At 47.0% G+C, this 27,001-nt stretch overlaps 1 protein-coding gene across 4 annotated transcripts in view; it reads left to right on the plus strand.

Annotated features, from left to right (window-relative positions):
• Positions 1-27,001, plus strand: part of MAP3K4 (mitogen-activated protein kinase kinase kinase 4) — a 483,141-nt gene that overhangs the window by 332,474 nt on the left and 123,666 nt on the right. For all 4 annotated transcript variants that reach the window (XM_085611454.1, XM_085611451.1, XM_085611452.1 and 1 more), the window contains exons 10-12: positions 12,541-12,807; positions 21,760-21,909; positions 22,249-22,410. In XM_085611454.1, the coding sequence (XP_085467580.1) occupies positions 12,541-12,807; positions 21,760-21,909; positions 22,249-22,410 (579 nt within the window). The remainder of the gene's footprint in view (positions 1-12,540; positions 12,808-21,759; positions 21,910-22,248; positions 22,411-27,001) is intronic.

A 27,001-nucleotide genomic window follows, 5' to 3' on the forward strand; every position in this document is an offset into this window, starting at 1 on the left:
AGCACCGGAAACCACTGGCTCAAATTAAGTACTGGGCATACATCCAGTCAGTACCAGGGTCGGATTGGAAAGGCGTGCACTCGGGCAATGGCTGAGGGGCCGGTTTAAAGTTGCAGTTGTGGGCTGCATTGTGTGGCAGCCTGGGGGGCTGATTTGGACGGTGTCTGTGTTGTTGGGATACTGCCAGTGGGTTCCTGAAGGGCCTTTCTGGAGGCAGATGGGTGTCTATTACCTCCCTTTTATCAACGGGCAGAGGTTTCACTCCCTTTCTCTCGCTGGGCCGGCCCATTAATGTATGCAGATTGAGCGGGGGCAGGGGGCCTGAGCAGAGGTGGCCTCACTTGTTTTCAGGTGTGTTTCACCAGTGTGAACTAATCTGTGCATTTTTTTTGTATCGAAGTAAAGTTAAGAAAACATGCATCTGTCAGAGACCGCTCTCCTTCCTTTTCTTTTTATAAAACTTTGCCGAAGCAGTGTTTTGTGGGAAGGCAATATGCAAATGTGGGCCACTTTTATTTTAGCGTGCCCGGGCCGATTTTTAATCCCAATCCAACCCCGGTCAGTACATCTACCTTTTCTATCCTGCTTGCGAATAGGATTTACTTGTAGACCAAAGATATATTCTCTTTCCAAGAGGTACAGATCTGTTCACGTTTACGAAAAGCTATCTGATATATGATGCCTCTCAGTGCTAAGCAAAGAACATCCTTCTCAAACTGCCCTTTTTCCATTTCTGTGCTCTAAGAACGAGTGAATTCTAGAGAAGTTTGTTTTCCCCCAGTACTATCATGTAGTGATTTGTTCCTAAAGAAAGAAGAGCTTTGACTGAAATGCTCTGTGTACCAAACTTAATCAAGCCTCTTAGAATTAAATCTGTAAAACAAGCAGTGGTTTGATGGTTTATTTTTAAGAGAGCACGTTATGAGATAGGCAGTTACGATGTGGAGGAGCTACCAATGTCTGGTGTTCCAGTTAGTAGGGTCCGGGTAGAGGACAGTGCAGAGCTCTGCTATAACCACCAATAGCTTGCCACGTAAAGCAAGAAAGGTGCTAATATGCTGAAGTCTGTAGGGGAATTCAGCGTGGAGAATTCAGTATTTATTTATTCATTTGAAGAGTTTTATATAGCTCTGGCTAGACCCGGAGGTATCAGAGCGCTTTACATGAGGTTAGCCGTAAGGAAATAAACAGAGTTACATAATTACAGTATGTCAGAAAGGAGGTTCACCTTGTTGTTCTTTAAGCACCATGAGGCTATTTTCTCTCCTTCAAATCTTTTCTTCATTTTGGGCCGCATCTGCTGTGTGGTTGGTTTGTTGCACGTGGTGGCGACCCTGAAGTGGGATTTGCCTTGTTGTGGTCACTTCGGGATTGGCACACCCATGTCGTCAGCTCATCCTGACAGGTTTTTTATTTGTCATTCTCTGCTGGCACCTACAGCAACAGACGCGACTGCGATGTGCTGCAGGCAGGGAAATAACCTGCGTAGAGCCAACCACAACAATCTTGTTGCATACTCCTGTTAATACATATGAATAAAAAACAAACACCTCTGAATTTATAGGGAAAAGACAGTTCAGCATCAAGAGCACCTGTGATTCTTGACCGCTCTGATGAGTATAGGTGATATGCCACAGAGGTCCTAGCTAATATAATGCATACAAAGAAGCGTTAGGTCATCCACAGAAGAAAATACATTGAAGCTGGAAAACTAGGTGAGAGTTGCTATTAGATTAAAAAGTAAAAGAACTGGCAGCTGTAAGGACCTCCATGGAATCCATATGTCACCAAGCAGCGGGAATGGTGGCATGGCAACTACTTGTCAACTGCCAGACATTCTAGGAGGCTCAACTCATACAGACAAGCTAGGAGAGACATTTTGCCTATAACTTGAGCACAGTCAGAATTGCTATGTAAATGAAGCCTGCCAAATTAAAACGATTGAAGACAAAAGTTTTTTATTTTTTTGCTTTAGTCTGCACAACCTCGCCCGTCCAGTTTCCTTCAGAATGATTTGTAAGCAGCCCGCTGAGAATACTCCGCACTTCCAGTGGAGTAAGGGACATAGTTGAGGTGGCAGGAGACCTAAAATTGTTTGATTTCCTTGGTTTAATCCAAGCATTCGGTACCTTTAGAATAGTGTTGAGCGGTACCCTGTCCTAGAGGCATAGGCACTTCACACAATTCATACCTCCAAGAATGCCCATTGGGATGGTTATATAACCAGTCTCCTGAAATGCACGGCACAGCCATTGTCTACTGCACGCCAATCGTGCAAAAAACTAACGTGTTGGCCTCATGACTTACTCCACCACATTTCTAACGACACTAAACTTGCTGACTGTCCTCTGGCTAAACGATAGTGGACCATTGGCAAGTTGTGTGCTCCACTGAATATAACTAAGTGGCTCAGGCCAATAGTGACTGCTTTAACACTTCTGCTCCAACATCCCAGTACATGCCTTTCTGTTTGCCCATCTTTATTTTACATTTTACCTTCATAGGGTGCAATGTTCTAGTAGCATTATGGTCTTTCTGCCTAAGCTCTCCCCCTTACAAACTCTTGCCTGCAGATCGGGCTTATAATTCCAGAAGGGGACTCTTGGCAGTGGGCTATAATTACTCTGGTAATTAATTCCATGTACATAGTCTGTAACTCCATTATTGATACAACCTAGTATAATTAATTGACGATCATCACTACAGCAAAAGCAGTACCTGCCAATATCAATTGACTTCAACACGCTGAGTGCCCAGGTACATGAAGCTTACTGGCAAGTAACATCTTGCCAGTACAAGATGCATCATTTTGGAAAACACTAAATAAGGAAGTGGCAGATAAGTGACGTCAGGAGATCACTGAAAATAATTTTCAAACAATAATGTATCGCACCAAACAGAAGATTGCCTAATGAGTGCTAGTGCCGAACACATGGCATATAAAACACAGGTTGTTGATGTGAAAGTAAGCCACATAGAAAGTTAAGACTGCATAGTTTTTCCTAGCAAATTCTGGTTTGCTTAGTATGTCCAAAATGTATGTTTGTTTTAATACTGATGATGAGTTTTTTAACAGTAACAGTTAACTATTTGGCCTTTGTCTTCAAGAAACTTTTGGCCAAACATTGCATGCATTGGCTATCCATTTGATAACAGCAACTTTCACAGCAGACCTAATTGTTGCCTTACAAAACATCAAAAAGGTACACCAATTCTGCTAGTGCGCAAGTAAAGGTTGATCATAAGCGAATTATGCCCCCTCTACAGTGCTTAGAAATGGGACTTTATCCTGAGGCAGTGAGAGGTAGAAATCCTGAGGCAGTGAGAGGTAGAAACCGTGCCCCTGGCTCTACTGAATTGAATAGCAGATTGCCTACACTGGCAGCAGCAAAACTACAGTGCCCTCTGAGCTGTGGGTTTGAGGTGACTCAATATGTGTCATAAGTCGATTCCTACGTTGGGGTACAGATGGGACGCCATCTTGAAGAGGAGGCTGCTGGCGAAATGGCGGATGAATGTTGGTGAATGAGGGGAGATAATGGGCAGAGGGCAAAACAATAGACAGTTCAGAGCGAAGAAGGGACCTCATTGGTCAGTCTCAGCCCCATCACTATCAATTAGTGGTAGATCACTTATGTATCAATGGTAGTCCTAACATGTAAACAAGGCCCAAAATCTGATCTAAAAATTCTCTGGTGTCACACTGCACCAATACACCGACAACACACCATGACGGATTAAAACATCAAGACTAGAAGACATCAAAGTCCTAAGAACTTTTCTTTGTCAACTGTTATTCCAGCTATTAGACACCTTACTTATAGTTAACCTGCAGTAAACTGAATCTCTCCTCCTCTCTACCTGCTCCAAAAGAAAGCTTGATCCTTCCACACTGAAAATGTTGGCCTTGAGAGGCTTTTCACCCTTCCCCATGGGGAGATCATTATTGTTCACACTATATTGAGCCTTCACACTAATGCCACACGTCAACAGCCACCAAAGCAGCCAAGATCCACCTGCACACCAGGAAGACATTCTGACACCTCTTCTCAGCCGAGCATCTTAGAACAGCAGCACAGTCACTAATTATGGATTAGACTTTGGCAATGCCATGTTTGCCTATGTACCTCAACCATATTACCCCCATACTCTGGTAGCAGTGAGATTTCAATTGAAATTATGATGTTTAGTCCAAAAGCCCCTCTAAGACAATAACCCACCCAACCTTACAAGGCTTCTGACCTCTGAGTCTCGCAAAGACTGCAAAGTATAGGTAAATATCTACTGGAAGTACCCCAGTTGAAAATTTCCACCGCCTGCAGGCAATACTTTCCAAGGCAGTCCCATTGGCTTGGAACTCTACCTACCTGCTGAACTAAGAAAATTAACCAAATCATCGCTGTCGGGGAACATCTCAAGGCATATCTTTTCAGACATTTCCTCAAATAGAGTCAACACCAAATTATCTTAATCCGTGCAATAACACCTTTTTCCTTCTTTGACTGGTGCATGCCCGCATTCTAATGTCAATCCTGCCCCTACATAGATGTAACTTGTTGCTCGTTCTCTGTTAAAATGTAGAGCGCCCTGACACTTATCTTAGTCACGGAGTGCTACATAAATACTGGAATAAATAAAGGAAGGGACAAGAACTGAAGAAGGGAGAATGGCTTGGAGAAAAAAAAGAGAGCTGAAAGAAGCAGAGTAAGTAGGGAAGAAGAGAAAGCAAGAAGGGCTGAAAGAAGAAGGGTGAGGCAGAGAGAAGGGACTGAGTTATGGAGAATGAGGGAGAAGAAAAGGCAGAGTGAGGAAGAAGCTAGGCCGATAACCGTACACTGCAATCTGTCACTAATTCTGAGCACTTTTTCAAATAATACATTTTATGGGATTACATCCTTAGAGCCGAGGCTATGAAGACCCTAGAGGTTCGAGGACTCCTGCTGCATTGTGGTGCATTGACTGTTCATTATTACCCACGCCACTTATTTTTTCTTTAAGTCTGGCCTTTGAGAGACCTTTAGCTATGTTGTCAGACTATTGTTTAAAAATGTATTCATACACATAGAGGAGCTTTAGATCAAAAGGCTTTGTCCATTGGTTTGTGAAATTGTCATTTAGATATGCTTCCACCAACCGCAGCGCATACCATGTTTCAGTGGCAGCCCACTTTATCCACAGGTTCCCCTCACTTTGAGTGACTGCACAAAGCCTGTACAAATCATTTAGAATCCGTCTAAAAATAGTTTTGCAGCGTGAATCTTTCTGGATTCACTATGCTGTGCATTATTCCGCGATCTTGTGGTTGGGTCCGGATTCGTAGTCTTTTCTTTGTTTTTTTTTGTTTTTTGTAGCCCAGGTGGGCGGCGACGACCACCATTTGGTGCACCTTCCGTGACGTCGTCGTGCTTCCTGCGGAAGTCCCACCTTTGGGGCGCCATCTTCAGATTCTTTTTTCCGCCGTTGGGTCTGGATCGTCATCGAGAAGCTCCAGAGTTACAACCGAAGGAAGAAGAAAGAAAAGCGAGTTTCGTCGAAAAATACTACGGAGATATCACAGGAAAGGAAGATATTTCATCAGGAGGGCGAAGAAAGGAGGTTCAGCGCCCTTTTCTTCGATGACCTTGGAGGATGCGCACTCAGAGGCCCTGAGCGCAATGGACAAGACGCCATTCAAGTTCTGCCCAAACTGCCACCACAAGTTCGCGCAGAAGGACCAGCATCCAGTCTGCAACCTCTGCCTGCCAGTCGAACACCAGAGTAAGGACTGCAACGCCTGCTCAGCCTTCGCGCCGAAGACGCTCCGGGTGAGGGAGCGGCAGAGAAGAGCCAACGCCAGCATGGATGGCAAGGGTAAGGCCCCGTGTCTCTACGATCTGGGCCTCTCCACGGACGATGAGGACAACATAGCCGAGACAGCCGAAAACTTCACGGTCGTAGAGACCGACAAGAAAAAAGAAGACGAGGTAAGAGAATCGTCGAGCGCAAAACAGAAAATACCTCGAAAACACGAGGGTGACTCGAAAAAATCAGAGTCAAAGTCCACGAAGGGAGCCCCGGCGCCGAAAACTTCGACGACCAAAGGGGGAACCATGGACAAGAGGCCGAGCGGATCCTTCGAAAAGGACTGGTGCCGAAAGACGCCGAAAAGCAAGGGTCGTCGAGGACAACCCAGGAATCAGGGCGATCGACGCAGAAAGAACGGTCGACGTCGACGCAAGTTTCGGCGAAAAGACCCGCGGTCGACGCCGAGAGCATCTCCGAGATGGAGAAGAAGAAGAGGCGGCTCGAGGCCGAAATGGAGAACATCCTTCAAAGGAAGAAGGAGTTAGACGCCAAGATGAAGGAATTCAAGATTCCAACGGTTTCATCGACGGACGTCGTCGAGGACGAATTCGACACCGAGGGCCTGACGAGGGATCTCGAAGAGGAAGACGAGACCTATTATGACGAGGAAGCCGAGGAAGAAGACCAACAGTCGGTCTACGGCTCGGCACCATCTACCAGCCACGAGATCGAATGGCATGATCTCGACACCGAAAACCCGGAGGAGCCCGTGGACACGTACCCTTCGAGGCCTTCGCCACCCGACGACATTGGGGTGTACAATATGGTGGTCAGGAGCGCAGCGACAGCCTTCGGCGTCAAACTCGACGAAGAGAAGCCGAAAGTCGATTTTCTCCTCGAGGCCCTGCTCCCCATCCAGACGAGGAGCCAGTTCCTCCCCATGCTACAAAGTGTGATGAATCAGGGGAGAGAAGCCTTCAAGGAACCAGCGACCTGCCGGTCGATCACGCCCAGGACTGAGAAGAAGTATAAACACTCTTCCCTGGACCCCCCTTACATCAAAGGTAGCGTGACCGCCGACTCCATCATAGCTTCCACGGCCAGGAGAAGGGCCAACGTACCAGCAACCTCGGGCCCACCACCTGATAAAGAGAGCAGGAGGATAGACCTCACAGGAAGAAAGGTCGAGAGGAACGCCGCAATGCACTGGCGCATGGCGAATTCCAATGCACTCCTCAATAGACACCAGTACCAGCACTGGGACGAGATGGGGGAGCTAGTAAAGCACCTCCCCGAAGAATACCGCCAGAGAGCCTCACACCTGGTAGATGAAGGCAAAAACATCGCCAACTCCTGTATAAAGACGGCGTTGGACGGGGCAGAGACTTCAGCAAGACTCATGGCCATAGGGGTCACCGAGAGAAGGCATGCATGGCTAAGAATCTCGGGATTCAAACCGGAGGTGCAGAACAACATCCTTAGCAACCCCTTCAACGGAGAGACACTGTTCGGAGCAACAGTTGACGAGAAGCTCACCCAGCTGAAAAAAGAAAACGAAACGGCGAGGTCCATGGGGGCCCTACAGCTGAGGGGAATGAGGCGAGGCAATCCCTCGAGGAGACCCTACGGTAGGGGAGGAAACCAGCAGGGGGCGTCGCACCAGACGTTCCAGCAGGGTCAGCAGGGTGAAAGTCACGGACAAGGTCAACAGAAGCAAAACTGGCAGTACCAACCTCGGGGCCAGTCCTTTCGCGGGAGAGGGAACGGACGTGGCCAGAGAAGGAGAGGGGGGGACCAGCCCTCATCAAAGTGACTCAGCACGCAAGAGGACGCCTACCCTCGACATGCCCCCAGGGGTGAGGCGCAAAACAGTAACATCGAGGGGGAGAGAAGGATCAAAAGCCTACGAGCATACAACACCAGTAGGCGGAAGGCTGAGGTTCTACCTTCACGAGTGGCGGCGTATAACCACAGACAAGTGGATACTAAACATCATGCAGTACGGATACTGCGTAGATTTGGAGAAAAAACCGCCAAACAGGAAGCCAAAGGGAAGGCAAAGATCGGCTCAAGAACTGACCCTACTCAGAGAAGAAACACGGAAACTTCTAGAAAAGAGAGCCATAGAGGCAGTGCCGTTCAGAGAACGCAACAAGGAGGTCTACTCAAACTACTTCGTGGTCCCGAAAGTAGACGGAAACCTCAGACCCATCCTGGACCTGCGATACCTAAACAAGTTCATCAGAACACAAAGGTTCAAAATGACTTCGCTGCAGGAGGTACTGCCCCAAATAAGACACGGGGACTTCATGGTCACCGTGGACCTCAGGGATGCCTACCTGCACATCCCAATAAACAGAAGACACAAGGGACTTCTAAGGTTCAACATCGACCAGGAACACTACCAGTTCACAACCCTGGCCTTCGGATTAAAATCGGCGCCAAGGGTTTTTACAAAATGCCTGTCGGCGGTCGCGGCCCACCTACGAAGGCAAGGGATACACGTCTACCCCTACTTAGACGACTGGCTGGTCAAGGCAAACTCACGCGAGAAGTGCGAGAGGCACGCAAAACGCGTAACAGACACTCTCACGAACCTGGGGTTCTCAATTCACTGGGGGAAGTCGTCGCTGGAACCGGAGCAGGTGAAGATTTTCCTGGGGGCAAAAATCAACTCCCTGAACAGTACAGTGGTGCCCAGCGACAGGAGGACAGATGCCCTACTGAGGGAGACGCGGCTCTACCAGAAGGGGCGAGCTCTGACAGTGAGGTCAGTGAGCAAGATGATGGGGATGATGGCGTTGTGTATCCAGCTGGTGCCGAATGTACGCCTGCACATGAGACCATTCCAGGAATGGCTACAACAGCAATGGTCACAAGCAAACGGAAGTTGGGAGGATCTAGTGGTTGTTACGCACGCAGTGCAGGAGGAGATAACTTGGTGGAACAGAGACAACATGACAGCAGGGAGAAGCCTGACACCACCAAACCCAACAATGACCATTACCACGGACGCATCGCAGAAGGGATGGGGAGCACACATGGACAACCTCAGAGTGAGGGGTCTGTGGGCTCCAGCAGATGCGGTTCGCCATATCAATTACCTCGAGTTGAAGACAATCCTGCTAGCCCTGAAGGCATTCCAGAGGCACCTGTACAACCAGAGGGTGTTGGTTCAAACAGACAACACCACGGCAATGTTCTACATCAACAAACAGGGGGGGACACAGTCGTTCCCTCTCTCCTCTCTGGCTCAGGAGATTTGGAGATGGGCCATACCTCTCAGGATAGATCTACTGGCAATTCACCTACCGGGGAAGGACAATGTGGAGGCAGACTGGCTAAGCAGGCAGACCTCGGCATCGCACGAGTGGGAGCTCAATGGCCAGGAAACGGAGAAGCTTTTCCGGAGATGGGGAACTCCCACAATAGACCTATTTGCAACACGCCAAAATGCGAAATGCCAAAGCTTCGCGTCCAGGCAACCAGATCAGCAATCCCAGGGAAATGCCCTATGGATAAGCTGGTCGAGGACATTTGCCTACGCCTTTCCACCGATACCCCTGTTGCACAGAGTGCTCGACAAGTGCAGAACCAGCAACATGACTCTGATCCTAGTGGCTCCGCAGTGGGCAAGGCAGACATGGTTCTCACAAATTCAAGAAATGGCACAAGGCAATCCATACAGGTTCGAGAGGAGAAAAGACCTGCTCTCAATGCAAAACGGAGAGGTACTGCACCCAGAGCCAGAGACCCTCAACCTGGCGGCATGGCTTCTGAAGACCTAGAGTTCGCACACCTAAGATTGCCTCAGAGCACTATGCGAGTGCTACGGGAGGCAAGGAAGCCAACTACACGAAAATGCTACAGCGCAAAATGGAAGAGATCCACTGTGTGGTGCAGGAAAAAAGGCCTGCAAAACAGAATGACAAGAGACTCAACAGTGCTGAGGTACCTCACACACCTTCTAAAGAATAACCTCTGCTCGAGCTCCCTAAGGGTACACCTAGCGGCGATCGTTGCCTACACCAGAGGTGAAAAGGGTGGAAGCTTCTTCACCTCGCAGGTGGTGAAGAGATTCATGGAGGGAGCCAAAAGAATGGCCCCTCCGAAAAGGTTGCCGCCGCCGGCATGGAATCTAAACGTGGTTCTGACGGAGCTCATGAAGGCGCCGTTTGAACCCATCCACAAGGCCACACTGCAAATGTTGACGATGAAAACGGCCTTTCTAGTGGCCATAACCTCACTACGCAGGGTGAGCGAGCTTCAAGCGCTAACGCTACAGGAACCCTACATTCAGATTCACAAGGACAGGGTAGTCCTGAGGACCGACCCACACTTCATGCCCAAGGTGGTGTCGGCGTTCCACATGAATCAGAGTATTCAGATACCAAGTTTCTTCCAAAACCCGACTTCAAACGCAGAAAAGGCCCTGCACACCCTCGACGCCAGAAGAGCGGTGATGCACTACATTGAGAGAACCAAGGAAGTCGAAGCAGCTGTTTGTGTCCTTTGCTACTAGCTTCATGGGTAGGCCAGTGACTAAGGGCACCATCGCTAGGTGGATTGCCCTCACTATTCAATTCTGCCACAAACAGGCTGGACAGGAGCTAGCGGAGGGGCCCCAGGCTCACTCCACAAGGAAGAAGGGGGCCACCGTTGCCTTCCTGGCGAACACGCCCATCCAGGACATTTGTCTCGCGGCAACTTGGGCATCTGTGCACACGTTCACGAAACACTACTGCGTGGACATTCAGATGAATAAGGAAGCACAGGTTGGACAGACACATTTTCAACGACCAACGTTCATCTTCCACCCAGCCGCCACAAAATTAGGAAAACCGCTACAAAGTCTATGCACAGCATAGTGAATCCAGAAAGATTCACGCTGCAAAACGAATAGTTTCTTACCTGTCGGTGTAGTTTTGCAGCTTGAAGATCTTTCTGGATTCACTAGCGAACCCACCCACCTCCGCCAGGAAGATGAGGCTGGAGGAAGAGGGGGTTAAATGGAAAAGATCAAAGAAATGAAAACGTACAGAAAAATGGACAAGAAGGATTAATCAATCGCCTAGGGTTAAAAAAAAAAAAAAAAAAGGGAAAGGAAAAAAAGAACCCGAAGATGGCGCCCCAAAGGTGGGACTTCCGCAGGAAGCACGACGACGTCACGGAAGGTGCACCAAATGGTGGTCGTCGCCGCCCACCTGGGCTACAAAAAAACAAAACAAAAAAAAACAAAGAAAAGACTACGAATCCGGACCCAACCACAAGATCGCGGAATAATGCACAGCATAGTGAATCCAGAAAGATCTTCAAGCTGCAAAACTACACCGACAGGTAAGAAACTATTCGTTCCTTAGTTGGTTCAAAGTGGTGCTTTCTATTTTATCTGTGTTCTATATTACATTAATTACTCATTATTTATTGTGCTTACATTTCAGGTGCTGATTTAGATGGTGATTTATTTTCCGTCTTCTTTGAGTATTAGGTTAGGTGGTAACTTATTCTTATCCGCTTCCCAAATAGTTTAAAAAAATGATAGCAAAAGTGACAGTCTTAGGATTTTAAAAAAAGTCAGTGGGAAAACGGCTACACAAGTGAATGTTCTTAAATTTAAAATCTTTATTGCAATCATGTGGTGACCATGCTTTGGTGGCATCATGTTTTCTTTTTTAGATTTTGCCTGCAACAGCGCATCGACTGTTGCGTGGAGACATATTGTTAGTTTACAATGGCCTTAGAGCCCATCCATTGCTTAGCATCTGTTGCTTTGTTGTTAATCTCATTTGCTTACTTCTTATTCATTGGCTGCATAGTCTTTATCTCCTCTTGTGTTTGTTCCTCCCCTGGAGTATAAACGCTTCACTACATCCTTCCACAGCTCATTTATTCAGGCGCTCCGTATTTAAGCATTTTACGAATGTACATGTGTTTTCCCACTATCTCCCACGTGTGCTACTCAACCCCACATGCTTCGCTCCATGTTCCTCTCTGATATGTGTGCATCTCCCCCTTTCCCCTGCGTTGCCTTCTGAGCAGTGTGCGCCATGTTGCTGTCTTCCCTCCATGTTGCTTCAGCCCCTCTACCCTTTGTTGCTTCTGCCCAACCTGCACCCCCTTTTGTTGCTTCTGCCCACTGTTGTGTAGTTTCTGCCCTGCCCTTGTTGCTCCCCCATCTGCTTAAAAAAAAATAAAGAACGCTTTCAGGTTTTCTTCAAATGTATTTTTTGTTAGTGATCCAGTTTGTATCGGTAACTAAAAAGATAAAAAAACAGCTGTATCATTTTGTGGCCTTCCGTGCGCTCACAAAATGATATGACCGGCCGTATCAAAAGATTTTATTTTTTCAATTCTTCAGCCATGCAGTACAGCATTCGCAATGGTTATAACCATTGGCAAAGCCAATAGGTCCCAAAGGCGAAAGCTATTGATCTTGCAAACTCTTGTTTCCCCATTGTGAAACAAGCTTGCAATTAAAAAGTAACCAGCTTGCCAACGCTCGACCTATTGCCAATGCCAATGCTTGTTGAGCACTTCTGCACTGCATTGAAATACATCTCGACTCGGGTTCTAGGTGAAGAAGAGGAAAAGGTGACATCCGCTGGAGTTATAAATGCGTGACAGGCCATACCTATTACCAGTGCTTCATGAACTATCAGGTTTTTTGCAGGGCGGCCTCGAATCCTAGCATTACTCTTTAACCAGGAGGTGAAAGGCCCGCGTGGTAAAAAAAATCTCCCTTTGTTACCGTTTCAGGTGCAAATTCCTGGGCTGGACAACCTGCACGTCTTCGTCCCAGATAACCTCTCCGGGGAGAAGTCTGTGATTTTACAGCTGCTCTACGCGGCTTCCGGGAAGGACTGTTCAAAGGACTCGGATGAGGTGGCCTACCAGGCCTTTCTGCTGATGACCAAGCACAGCGATAAGGATCAGGAGCCGGACAACAGCTGGAGCTCGTGGGACGGGCATCTCGTCAAAATAGTGCCTCAGGTGGAAACCATTGATACTTTGAGGAGCATGCAGGTACGTCCTTTTGTGCTTTTATCTTGCCGTCGGAAGCTTAAGTTACTCGGTCGTTAATTCACGACAAAGCTCGCAGCATTCCATTATTCTCACTGAGGTGCGTGGGCGCGAGCGGGCTTGTGTTCGCCGCACGCGCTCCCTGGGAATATCACCTGTGGGGTCTGCTGCAAATGAGGTGGGCGTTTTACTGTCCCAGGACAAAGCGGGCTCTCACCTGGATGCAATAGGAGATGATTTGAAATGGGTTTCTGTTGACTCCATGACTCAGATTCCGCAGGGCCTGGGCATAATTTATTAGCAGTACTGCGTAATTGTGCGCAGTAAAAGTATCTCGAGAGACAGTGCATTGTTTGTGCCTTTTCTGGTAAGTGCGAAAGAGCACGAAAAGTTTGTTTTGTCGGTAAATCCCATGGCTGGTAGATGGCTTCAGGGTATGGGTTTCACAGTGCTGCAGTGTAAAAAATACTGTACGGGAGACACGCTTTTTTAACTGTATTAAACTACATACATAATACACAGTAGCGTAGCAAGGATACCTGGTGAAAGCAAGGAAAATGGCCACTTTGACCGCTGTTGGGCAATAAATTGCAGTAATGTCCGAGTTTAGCGTGCCCGGTGCCACTGCATCTACTGGTCGCTACACCCCCTGGTTATACCACTGGAATAGATGGCACGTAATAATGCCAAGCTGTTCTGAACCTGTTTGATGTGGCCACGCTCTGATAAAGTAAGGCTCCCAACAATTTGTGATTACCTACGATTATATTCTAAAACACTGTGCGATTTCATCACTAGTGCTAAGACACGTTTTTAATGTTTTTATTTATTCACAAACCTCAATAGTGATTTTTTTTTTTATTAAAAAAATAAATAATGAAAATAAAGAGAAAAAAGTGTTTTATGTTTATGGTGGGAGTAATGAAAATGTATTCTGTTTGTCTTGGCATAGTTCGGTAGACTATAAAAAAAATCACATATTGGTGTATTTTTCTACGAAAGTCGTGGGAAACATTTTCATTGAATTAAAATGTGCTTTTTATAAATAATTTTCAAGAGAAAGGCAATACTTAGCAGCAGTCATTTGCACCTAAGAGCAAGTATAGTTTTACAAAAAGTAAACACACTTATACATTTTTAAACTTGTGCCTTGCAAAAGAGGTGAAAAAATGACTATTATTAAGAGCCAAACAGTATGAAAAATGAACCCACGAAACTGAACCTTTAAAACAAAGCAAATATATTATAAACTGAATTGAGAACTTTGGAAGGAGTAATATTTATTTTTCCCAACATTCACAGCCTCGGGCAGTGTAGTAACTGTGTTGTGAATTAAGGTGCCTGTCTTTGACTTGTTTAGTGTTCTTTCTCATGATTTTACCCCACAGAGCTCACCTGCTATCACTGCACAGTTCCACTTGTGAAATGCTGCAGTGTTTGCTTGGTACCGTACCGATGGGTCTTGGCCAACTCTCCACTAGGTTATGTTGCCATTTAGACCAAAAGATCAGAAAAGTGCTCCATTTTCAAAGCTTGTTATCCCTGAGATAATGCAGTTGATAAACAATATCAAACAATGTGGCACTATGATAACATGTAGCTGCTGTTTTCCTGTGGTTTGCATACGTTTTGCACAGTGTGAAAATCCTTTTTTATTTTGTATAAGGTAGACATGGTATATTCCTATCGAATGAGACTTGTAGGTGCAGGCCATCTTCAGGGTTTCTTTGTTAGTTATTCCAATTGCCGGGTTTCTACCTTTTTTATAATGTTCTTCACACAACACCACCCTCATTCCTCTACGACCTGCTGTGTTGGGGTCCTTTCCAAATTGCCATGTCCTTTATTTAGACAGACTGAAGACTCAGTTCATTGATTTGGTGAAAATTCCAACTGTCCCCCGTTGGCTGAGTCATTCCAAAGGCAGTATTCTGCATATTTACACCATTGTGACAGCCTAGCAATGTGTTTCTTATCATGAGCTGATGGATTTATATAAGTTTGACCAATCAGGATTCCGACTAAAACGATGAGGATAAAACAATAATCATAATGGAGGACAGGTATTCAGAAATAATCTGTTCGAGGCATATGAGCTGCAGATTATACACTGTGCATAGATTGCCATCTGGTGTTGGGCCCGGATGTTTGCAGTTTGTTTTTCTTCTTGGACAATCTTTGGAAGTCACGAGTTCGGTGACTCCTCCTTCGGTCCGTACTGCGCATGGGCTTCGGCTCCATCCTCAGATTGTTTTTTTCCGCCATCGGGCTCGGATGTAATACTTCGTGCTCCGGCTTCAAACCTTTCCCGTTCGACCTTCGACGAAAAATCCTCGTCCATCGAGATTCTTCAGACGGAATCATCTTCATCTCTCTCTTCGGCACTTCCTCGATTCCAGGCATCGGCAGCGGCCTTCGGGCCTATCTCAACTCCGGTCTCGACCGATGGAAAGGACTCCCTTCAAGAAGTGCCCAAAATGTGGGTCTAAGTTTCCCCACACCGACCTACACCAGGTGTGAAACCTATGCCTCTCTCCCGAACACGAGGCCCAAGACTGTCCCGCTTGCAAGTCTTTTCGATCGAAAAAGACTATTTGGGATCGACGAGCTCGACGCACCATGGCGCACTCATCGACCTCGGCTCCACCTGACATCTTCGGAGAAGACACCGGAGCTCCGGGACAGCAGCACACCGAACAGGAGGACGATGTCGTCAGCGCTTCCGAAGCCGACGACTCCGACGTGGAGGAGATCACACTGGCGCAGAGGGTCGTGAGTACTCTACCCCCTCCCACTCCCGCGCCCATACCGAAAGAGACTCCGGTTACACCTTCGCCTCCGGGCCTAGGGAAAACCAAGCATACTGCTTCCATCACCCCACCTTCGGGCCCGGTGAAGAGGCATCACAAGTCTCCCGGCGGCTCGGGCTCGAGCCAGCCTGCTAGCGGCGCCGAAAAACACCCTTCGGCACCGAAGAAAACCACACCAAGCTCCGTTCCGAAGCCATCGGTGTCGAAACCTGGCCTCTCGATGCCGACCAAACATAAATCCCTCGGCACCGACGCTCCCGTGCCGAAGCCTGCCTCGGCACCGAACAAAAAATCGGAGGCCCCGAAAAAGCATGGCACGGTTAAACCAACGAAGCCGTTGGCTCCGAAAACATCGGCACCGACGGAGGATTCGGCGCCGGAGGAGCTCTTCATGCCAGATCCTCGGTAAAAGACTTTAACAAAGGATCCAAAGACTGGACATTTGACTTTGTCTTCCAAAAAACGACATTTAGACAAGCCAGCTCCTCCTCCACCGCCAAAACGGAAGGACTCTGCCACATCCCCTTTCAGAGTACCCTCCCCACCACCTCCTCCACTTCCCCCATCTCCACCTCCACCTTCTCCACCCTTGCCTCATCGCTCTCCAACTCCGTCTCCAGACCCTGATGACCAAGGGGATCCCTATTATGATCCAACAGATGCCCCACAGGACCCCACTCCTCCAGGAACACCAGACCCATGGGAGGATTATCACAATCCAGATGTCCCAGATGTGCCTCAGGATGATCTTTATCCATCCAGGCCATCTCCACCGGAGGATTCCCTGGGGTTCCACCACTTGTTGCAGCGGGCGGCACATTATCATGGGGTGGAGTTACACAGTGATCCAGTTGAGGAAGACTTCCTACTTGACACTTTTGACATCGTAGATAAATCTACTGCTATATTGCACATGCTTAAAGGGGTGACCAAACATGCGGCAGAGGTTTTCAAAGACCCAGTCAGGGCTAGGGTCTTAAACCCCAGAATAGAGAAGAAATATAAGGCAGCCCCCACAGATCCTGCCTATATTAAAGGGCCTGCTCCCTTAGACTCATTAGTGGTATCCACAGCTAGGAAGCGATCCAATTCGCAGTCATCAGGTGAGGCTCCACCACCCGATAAGGAGTCCAAGCTCTTAGATGCCTCAGGCAAACGCACTGCCTCGCAAGCTGCCAATATGTGGCGCATCGCCAACACGCAAGCGCTGCTGGCACGGTACGACAGAGCGCACTACGATGAGCTGGAGGCTCTCATGCAACATCTCCCAGAGAAATATAAAAATAAGGCTCATGAACTAATACAAGAGGGAAAGATCATTACCAACACCTCTATTAAATGTGCCCTTGACGCAGCAGACACAGCTTCCAGGGCTATAAACACCAGAGTTCTGCTTCGCCGCCACGCCTGGCTCAGAATCTCAGGCTTTAAGCCGGAGGTCCAAGCATCTATATTGAACCACCCTTTTGACCAACAACACTTATTTGGCCCAAAAGTAGATGAAGCCTTGGAAAAAATGAAGAAGGATACAGATACGGCGAAGTCTATGTGGGCATTACAATTCCACACCCTAGACGCTCCTTTTGCCGTTCCTCCTTTCGAGGCACTGGCAGAGGTTACTCTGCCGATAACGCCTCTACGTCCTACAAGTCCCCTCCTCAGACTACCTTCTCAAAGGGCTATCAAAGAGGTGGATATAGAGGGAACAATAATAAAGGCGGGGCAAAACCAACACCGCCCGTTCTGCCACTCCGCCCACGCAATGACTTTCCCCCGCTCCCCCCAGACCATTCCACTCCAGTCGGGGGCAGACTACAAGACTTTTTTCAAACCTGAGAGACCATAACATCAGACAAATGGGTGACCCAAATTATTCGGTCAGGGTACTGTCTCGAACTAACATCTACCCCCCCAAATATTCCACCCAGGCACCGTACAATGTCACAAGAACATACCACACTGCTGAAACAAGAGGTACTCTCCCTCCTGCAAAAACAAGCTATAGAGCAGGTCCCCGTCAATCAGCAAAATTTAGGGGTCTACTCTCTGTACTTTCTGATACCAAAGAGAGACGAGACCCTACGGCCCATACTAGACCTCCGGCCTCTAAATGCATATATACATTCAGACCATTTTCACATGGTAACTCTCCAACAAGTTCTCCCACTCCTCTGTCAGGGCGACTTTCTCACTACACTGGACTTGAAAGACGCATACTTTCATATTCCAATACCCCCGTCTCACAGAAAGTACCTCAGATTTGTGGTGGACGGCCAGCATTATCAGTTCAAGGTTCTCCCCTTCGGGGTCACAACCGCACCACGGGTGTTTACCAAATGCCTAGCAGTAGTGGCGGCACACCTCAGAAGACAACACATTCACGTCTTCCCCTACTTGGACGACTGGCTCATAAAAGCTGCGTCCTACAAACCAGTGTGTGCAACATACAAACACTACCATCCAACTACTCCACCAGCTAGGCTTCACGGTGAACTACCAAAAGTCCCAGCTGATACCGTCTCACACAAAGCAGTACCTCGGTGCCACTATAGACACCTCAAAAGCTATAGCATATCCCAACTCAGCCAGAATCGCAAGCATACAAGCCTTGCGCCAAAGATTCCTTCTTCAGCACTCACTCCCAGCAAGAGTGTTCATGAAGCTAATCGGGATGATGGCATCTTGCATCTTCATAGTGCTTCATGCAAGACTCCACATGCGTCCACTCCAAGAGTGCCTAGCACGCCAGTGGAACCAGGCCCAGGGACAGCTGACGGATCTGTTGTTGGTGGACGGTCGCACCCATCGCTCTCTGCAGTGGTGGAACACCACAAACCTTTCCAAAGGGCGACCGTTCCTGGACCCGGTTCCTCAGGTGATTCTAACAACGGACGCATCGCTCTCTGGCTGGGGAGCGCACCTATTACACCTCACAGTGCAAGGTGTATGGACGCCACAACAGAGGTTACTCCACATCAACCATCTGGAGTTATTGGCGATCTTTCTAGCCCTGAAATCGTTTCAGAAACAAATCTCGGCCAAAGCAGTCCTCATTCGCACAGACAATATGACTGCAATGTACTATATTCAAAAACAGGGGGGGACACACTCTCCCCAGCTCTCTCGCTTAGCACAGAGCATATGGAGATGGGCAATCCCACAAAAAATCTTTCTCCTGGCACAACACGTCCCAGGTATACAAAACACCATGGCAGATCTGCTCAGCAGACAAACTCAGCAAATGCACGAATGGGAACTGCATCCACAAGTTCTTCACCCATTCTTTCACAAGTGGGGGCATCCTCAGATAGACCTCTTCGCCACCCACGAAAACAAAAAATGCCCAAGCTTCGCCGCCAGATACCCACACCCATTGTCCAAAGGCAATGCGATATGGATGAACTGGTCAGGCAAATTTGCATACGCCTTTACACCTCTCCCGCTAATTCCATTAGTGGTAAGGAAGCTACAACAGCACTCCCTCACACTCATTCTGGTAGCTCCAACATGGGCCAGGCAGCCGTGGTACACCACACTACTACAGCTCTCGGTGGTACCACATCAAAAACTGCACCTGTCCCCATGCCTCCTAACCCAGAACCATGGAGAAATCAGGCACCCGGACCCAGCTCAGCTCAACCTTGCGATCTGGCTCCTGAAATCTTAGAATTTGGATACCTTAACCTTCCCCCTGATTGCATGAACATTATCAGGGAAGCCAGACGTCCTACCACTCGAGCATGCTATGCCGCAAAGTGGAAGAGATTTGTTGTTTACTGCCGTAACAATACAATCAACCCTTTAGATGTATCCATACAGCACATCATATGCTATCTGCTCCATCTTCAAAGGTGTAACCTGGCGTACTCATCCATCCGTCTGCACCTAGCAGCAATTGCTGCTTACCTGCAAAACAGACAGCATTTATCACTTTTCAGAGTGCCTGCTATTAAAGCCTTCATGGAAGGCCTTAAAAGAGTAATTCCGCCCAGGGCACCACCCTCACCTGTGTGGAATCTAAACGTAGTTCTTACAAGGCTAATGGGACCGCCTTTCGAACCAATGCATAAATGTGAGCTACAATTCCTTACTTGGAAAACAGCTTTCCTCGTAGCTATCACTTCCCTTAGAAGGGTTAGCGAAATACAAGCGTTCACTATACAAGAACCCTTTTTACAGATACATCACAGCAAGGTGATACTTTGCACAAATCCAAAATTTCTGCCCAAGGTCATTTCCCCCTTCCATCTCAATCAATCGGTGGAATTACCGTTTTTTTTTTCTCAACCTCAATCTGTTGCAGAAAGGGCTCTACATACACTTGATGTTAAAAGGGCTTTACTGTACTACATACAAAGAACGCAACCTTTCAGGAAGACTAAACAGTTGTTTGTCTCCTTCTCTCCACCGCATAAAGGCAACCCCATCTCAAAATCAGGGATAGCTAGGTGGATTGTAAAGTGCATACAAATTTGTTATCACAAAGCAAAGAGAACATTATCTGTTCCACCTAAAGCCCACTCTACAAGAAAGATAGGGGCTTCTATGGCTTTTCTAGGGAACATACCCTTGGATGACATCTGCAAAGCAGCCACATGGTCAACACCGCACACCTTCACAAAACGGATGTATGACGTTACAACGCATGCTTTTACACCGCATGCCGTTACAACGCATTTTTTACACCGCAAGATCTGTTACAACGCCAGCCTTTACAACGCATGCTTTTACAACGACGTACACTAGATGGAGTGCTGACATTAGAAATGTATAATTTACTATTCTAACTCCAGTCCACGTTGCAGTAGGGAAGGTGTTTGGATAGTAAAACTACACTATTTCTAATGTTAGCACGCCATCTAGTGCATTTCGTTGTAATAGCATGCGTTGTAATGGCATGCGTTGTAACAGATTTCGCGTTGTAATAGTTTCGTTGTAATGGTAGTGCGGTGTAAAAGTTGCGTTGTAAAGGTTGTTCACCTCACAAAACATTACTGTGTAGCCGTGCACTCCAAACAACAAGCTAGTGTGGGCCAGGCTGTACCAAAGACACTGTTTCAAACCACTGCAACGGATACCGGTGGTCGCCTCTAGGGTTGGGTACTGCTGTATAATCTATGCACAGTGTATAATCTGCAGCTCATATGCCTCGAACGGAATATGCTACTTACCAGTATGCATCTGTTCTTGGCATGTAGAGCTGCAGATCTATACACGCCCACCCGCCTCCCCGGCTACCTGTATCCGTTCCAGTCTATCTTATTTAGATACAACACACATGGGTTTCTTTACTATTATCACTACGCTCCATCTTTTCCCTGCTGGCGAAAAACAATCTGAGGATGGAGCCGAAGCCCATGCGCAGTACGGACCGAAGGAGGAGTCACTGAACTCGTGACTTCCAAAGATTGTCCAAGAAGAAAAACAAACTGCAAACATCCGGGCCCAACACCAGATGGCGATCTATGCACAGTGTATAGATCTGCAGCTCTACATGCCAAGAACAGATGCATACTGGCAAGTAGCATATTCCTTCAGTAATAACGAAGAGTCCCTCTTGGGCAGGGCTTGGTGACAATCATCTAGAAGGCGTGTGGGATTCTTGGAGTGAAATTCCTTTGAACGATTTGGAAAAGCTGTCCCGTGCTGCACATGCTTTTTTCTTGGTCTTCCCTATTTTTCCTCCAGTAAATTCTAAATTCTGGTAGAACAGTGGAGGTGGTACACGTTTTTAACTGTACTGCTCATCAATACCCCTAGCTGCAAGACACCACCACTTATGCAAGGCAAAGTATAGCTCTCTCTCACCATTTTGTGTTTGACACTCCCCTCCACCACATGACAGTGTGCCCTCAGAGCAGTAAGTGACACGGCAGAGTAGAGAGTCAGGTCAGTAATCTGTGCACTTAAAGTATGTGTTTTGTTACATATTGGCACACTATACCGACACACACTAAGGACAACATTCTCTGGGGCTTGCCTGGAGCTCAACTCTTACTTAAACATAGCTGCCACGACCAGAGTCTGGCTGGTTCCTCCCTCTTTCCGGGGCTACCTACAGTAGAAAGACTTTGCTAATGGATAAACTACACTTGCTTCCACATGTCCGAAAGTGAACTATTACATCCATAGTTAATTTTCCTAGGTGGATAACCTTCTTCTCGTGGTCATGCAATCTGCACACCTGGTGAGCCAGAGAAAAGCGTTCCAGCAATCGATTGAAGGACTCGTAACTTTGCATCAAGAGCAGACATCAAGCCAGCCCGTCATTGCCAAAGCCTTGCAGCACCTCAAGGTATTTCCTGCCATTTGTGTCCGCATGTAACCATTTAGTTCACTCCTGAGACAATATTTATAAATGTGCCACTAGTGAGCTGTTGCCCTTATCTTCCATACTGCCTCGAAAAAAAAATCCTCTGCTCCACTGTGTAGTAGTTCATCTGTTTTATATACCTGTTGCCAAATCTGTAGGTCCCCCCAAAATGCCAGAATTTTAATCTTAAGCAATACAGACCCACACTACTCTAAGGCACAAACTGGGCCATTTCCTACCCCCAGGCTCTAGAGAACATTCTACTTAAATACTTGCATAGTTCTGAGTTGGTACTTTATTGCAGTGTTCTTTTACTTTCAGAGTGAAGCATTACATCTATGCAACAAGATAAGTGGGGCCATCAACAGGGTTGACCACATGTTCACCTCTGAATTTGAAGCCGAGGGTGAAGAGACGGAAACAGCCATTTTGCAGCAATACTACAGAGAAGCCATGATTCAGGGATACAACTTTGGATTTGAGGTAAAGTCGCGTATATTGCATTAGGTTAAGCCACTTAGCTAGGTAGAGAACAGGAGTACTTTTCTATGATATGTTTAAAGTTTTTCACATTCAAATAGATGAACAAACTGCACTGGGAGCACAGAATACTGTTTCAAAGATTGACTGAGGAATAGGTATTCGGATTAGTGGCATCGAACCACTATGTTAGCAGCTAGCCTCTGATTTTCATTCAGGTCAGGGTGTGCAAGATGTACATTTTCACCTTATAGATGAGCTATGAAGAACATTACAAATGAAAGGGTCGGCTGATGGAAAAAGATGACCCCCTCTTCCCTCTCACCTTGAATAATTACCTAGGCAAGCCCCACTGTCTCTGAGACACCCCCTAGAAACATAAAAGTTCTCCCCCCACTTGCTTTTTTTTCTTTGTCTTGCGGACACATTCATGGGCGGGTGCGATGTACCAGCTACAGATATATTTGGCCAGGCTCTGCTCCTTCGAGACCAGTAATAGTGGTTGTTTGGGCTTTATTGTTAATGGTGCCTCTCCTGGGCTTGGTGAGCTGACAGGAGTGGGCACACTTGCTGAGGGTCCACAAGGCAGTTTGAAAGATGGTGAGCTTCGCCATTGTGTGCTGACATGCACACAGCTCCGTTTCTGAGTGGAGAGGACAGTGCTTCTCCAGGAAGCATGCTGAAGCGATTGGCATGGAGATGCGGTGCTCTCCCCGAGCTTAAAGACTGACTGCAGTTTACGAATTAGGGCACTTTCATCAATTCATAGCCGGGCTATATAACCACAGATTAAGCTGCTTTCTGATCTAAGGGTGTATTTAAGGAAGTATTATTTTTTGGTACTTCACATTCCAATGAAATAATGAAGTGGATAAGGTCAGAAAAGATAAGGCTCTTCCACTCTCTTTCCTCGGAGGGTCAGGACGGAGGTGAACCATTGGGGCACAGGTCAAAGTGTCCTGGTCTCCTGCTAGTCCAGGCCGGCTGTCAGCTGGGCAATTACAGGATAGAAATAATTAAGCAGTGGCTAAAGTCTTGGCTCCAAAATCAAAGAAATCTAGGAAGCATGAGTATAAGTCTGGGGATGTAGATTCCACCAGCAACTCAATCTCGATTAAACCTTGTACTGGTGGCAAGTGCATATGTAGAGGGGATCTTTCTTTTATTCTCCTCCACATCTGATGCAATTTGGGGTTCGATTCACCTGCAGAGGAGGAGGGCAGTATGGTGTTGTTTCCCCAATATTCTAAGCCTTCAGCCACACCTCTCCTCTTGCTGCCAAAGATTAAGAAATTCATTTTCAGGAATTAGAAACAGCTGGATCAAAGTCATATTCCAAGATTCGTACAAAAATCCTCTGAAAGAGGAGAATAAAGTACGGAATCAGTTCATCAAGGTGGATTGGATTTTGGCTCCATTGATAAGGGATCATCCCTGAATCCAGATGATAGCGTCCTTTCTGACTCGGGCAATCGAAAACGGAACAAGGGAATTAAAAAGTGCTTTGATGCATCAAAGTTTTCACTGAGAGCCGTTCCGTACAATGGTTTGCCTTTCAGACTTTGGTGAGAGACTTGAAGTCCTTGGCGGAAACCATCCAGGAGAGCTCACACATCTCTGACATTCTAGTCAAAAAGGAGCAACTGTCTAAAATGTTGGCAGATGTGTCATCCATCATGGGCTCAGGTGATCCTGTTGGCTCCAGCCTGGCCCTGCGTGTCCTCTTTTCATCTTCTGGTAGTGATGAAGATGGATCAGGAGTGGTTTCTGCCAGTTGTCCCATGCCCTCTAGCTTTTCCCAGTTTCCGAACCAACTTGCTAGTAAGACTCAGGTTGAAGGCCTGGAAGTTGAAAAGGCAGGGCTGAGATCCAGGAGTTTATTGTATTCTGTGTCTTCAGTCTGACAAAAGATCATCCACTAGATCATCTCATTCAAGACATAGGGCATCCTTTAGGAAGTGGTGTTTGGATAAGCAGTTGCTCCCACTTTCTACTTCACTTCCACAGATTCTGAAAGTTCACCAGGATGGGTTCTCGTTGGATTTTAGTTCCTCAACCCTAAGAATCCAATGGGTGGTAATAAAACTTTCAGGGCACTTTGGGGGAATTTAGAAGACGACTAGAGGCTGGTGCAAATGTTGTTTAATGGGTTTGCTAAGGTATGTCCTTCTCTCACTCCACTCTTTCCAGTTCCAGTGTCGGCTCTCCCATTGATGTTGTAGGTTTTGAAATATCCACCCTTTGACCCACTTCATTTGGTTGACATCTGGCCCCGGCCTTGAAAGTGTTCTACCTAGTGGCTCTTACTTCGGCTAGGAGGCTGAGTGAGTTGGGTGCACTGTAATGCAAAGCTCCTTTCTTTATGGATTGTGAGGATAGTATTGTTTTATGCCAAGGTCAATCATTTATTCCTGAAGTTAACTCCTCGTTCCACAAGCAGCAGAAGGTACTTTTACCACTCTTCTTTCCAGATCCTCAGTCTCCTGAAGAAATCGATTTACATTCTGTGGATGTAAGGAGAGCAACCCTGGTTTATCTCCAGAGGGTGGCTGACTTTAGGTCATCTTGTCTGTTCATGGAATTCCATTACATCCTTACGAAGAGTAAGTGAATTACAAGCATTAACCATACAATAACCATACATGCAAATCCACAAGGACGAAGTTATTTTAAAAACAAACCCACAGTTCCTACCAAAAGTGGTATCCAAATATCCCTTAAATCAAAGTATACTCCTTCCGGTTTTCTTCAAAAACCCACAATCAAAAGGGGAAAAAAGCCTCTATACCCTGCATGTAAGGAGAGCAATACTGTATTACCTACAGAAAACAGAACAAACTCGCACGACCAAACAGTTGTTTGTTGCCTGTGCACACACAAACGCCAGTCACAAGGGCAATAATCTCACGATGGATAGTCCAAACCATTATGCTATACCATCGCTAACAAGGAATTAACGGTCCGACCAACAGCTCATTCCACTAGGAAAAAAAAGTAGCGACTCTGGCATTTATGGGCAATGTGCCCATAGACACTATATGTGCAGCAGCTCCATGGGCATCACCACACACATTCACCAAGCATTATTGTGTGGACATACAAATCAATAAGGAAGCACAAATAGGATAGAAAGTAGTTCAACACCTGTTCGCAAGGTCTTCTCGCCACAGCCTCCCCAGGATGGGAGAAACCGCTACGTAATCTGATGCACAGCATGCGAATCCAGAAAAGGATTCACGCTGCAAAACGAAATGGTTACTAATCAGTAGGAGTAGTTTTGCAGCTTGAAGAGTTTTCTGGATTCACATGCGACCCAGCCGGTCTCCCCTACAAGGAATACAAACAGGTGGGGAAGCAGGTTATAATAATTATCTAAGGAACTATCTAAAGGACTATAGACTGAAAACACAGAGAGAAAAAAGAATCCAAAGATTGGTACCACGCACAACGACCTCCAGGGCGCCATCTGACGTCACACAAGGGACGTACCTGGCACCAAATGGTGGTCGACAACTCCCAAAACAAGAAGAAAATAAAAAGACTATTCTGGACCCAACAACTAGATGGCGGTATAATGCACAGCATGTGGATCCAGAAAACTTGTCAAGCTGCAAAACTGCTCCTACTGGTAAGTAACTATTTTGTTATAAAAGAGCAACACTAAGACAATTTTACATGAGGAATCCACCTGGACATAGAAACTTTCATGTTCTGCATTTCAAAAATAACTAATGGGGGAACACTTACAGGCAAAGCTCCTCACTGGTTGGCGTGGACACCTGTTCTTCTCCAGTTGTAGACATTCTAATATATATTGCTTCCATTTTAACGCACAAGTTAGTACTTGTGTAACGATATATCTGTAAGAGACATTAGTTAGTGATAGATTCCTTACCTTAGAATATCCCCAGGCGTCAGACTGGATCCGGAAAGTCTTTTTGTAGCAGTACCCCTGCGCGTCAGTAGGTGGCGTCGTGTGGCTCCGCGTCCGTCACTGGCGTCGTATGCGCCGAGATGACGTCACAGAGACTACTTAGGCGCCACCCATGCGCGCTGACGTCAGTTCTGTACACGACTTTCCGTGCCAGGAACGCAGAACCATGCAAGAAACTGACCACTGGTGCCACCATGAAACTAGGGCCCTGAAAGGGGATCACCTTAACCCTAGAAATCAGTTCGCAAAACAGAGAGGATGGGTAGGGCGGTAAGGAATCTATCACTAACTAATGTCTCTTATAGATATATCATTACGCAAATAGTAACTTGTGCATCTGAAAGAGACACGTCAGTGATAGATTCCTTACCTTAGAATAGATACCCCAGCAATACCAACCCCGGTGGAGGATCTGTGAACAGATTACACCGCAAAGTCACGAAGAACGGAACGGCCAAAAAAGCCGTCTCTCCGAACTTGACTGTCAAGGCAGTAATGCTTGGTAAACCTGTGCAGCGAGGCCCACGTAGCTGCCAGAACCCCTGTCCCCCTCGTCCTCATCCGAGTACCGACGGGGGGACATCGGAGAGCGAACACGCTTTTTCGACTTCTTTTTATGGCGTCGCTTACCGGAATCCAAGGGCGAAGACTTGGAGCCCG

Source organism: Triturus cristatus, chromosome 6 (assembly GCF_964204655.1).
Source record: "Triturus cristatus chromosome 6, aTriCri1.1, whole genome shotgun sequence".
NCBI lineage: Eukaryota > Metazoa > Chordata > Amphibia > Caudata > Salamandridae > Triturus > Triturus cristatus.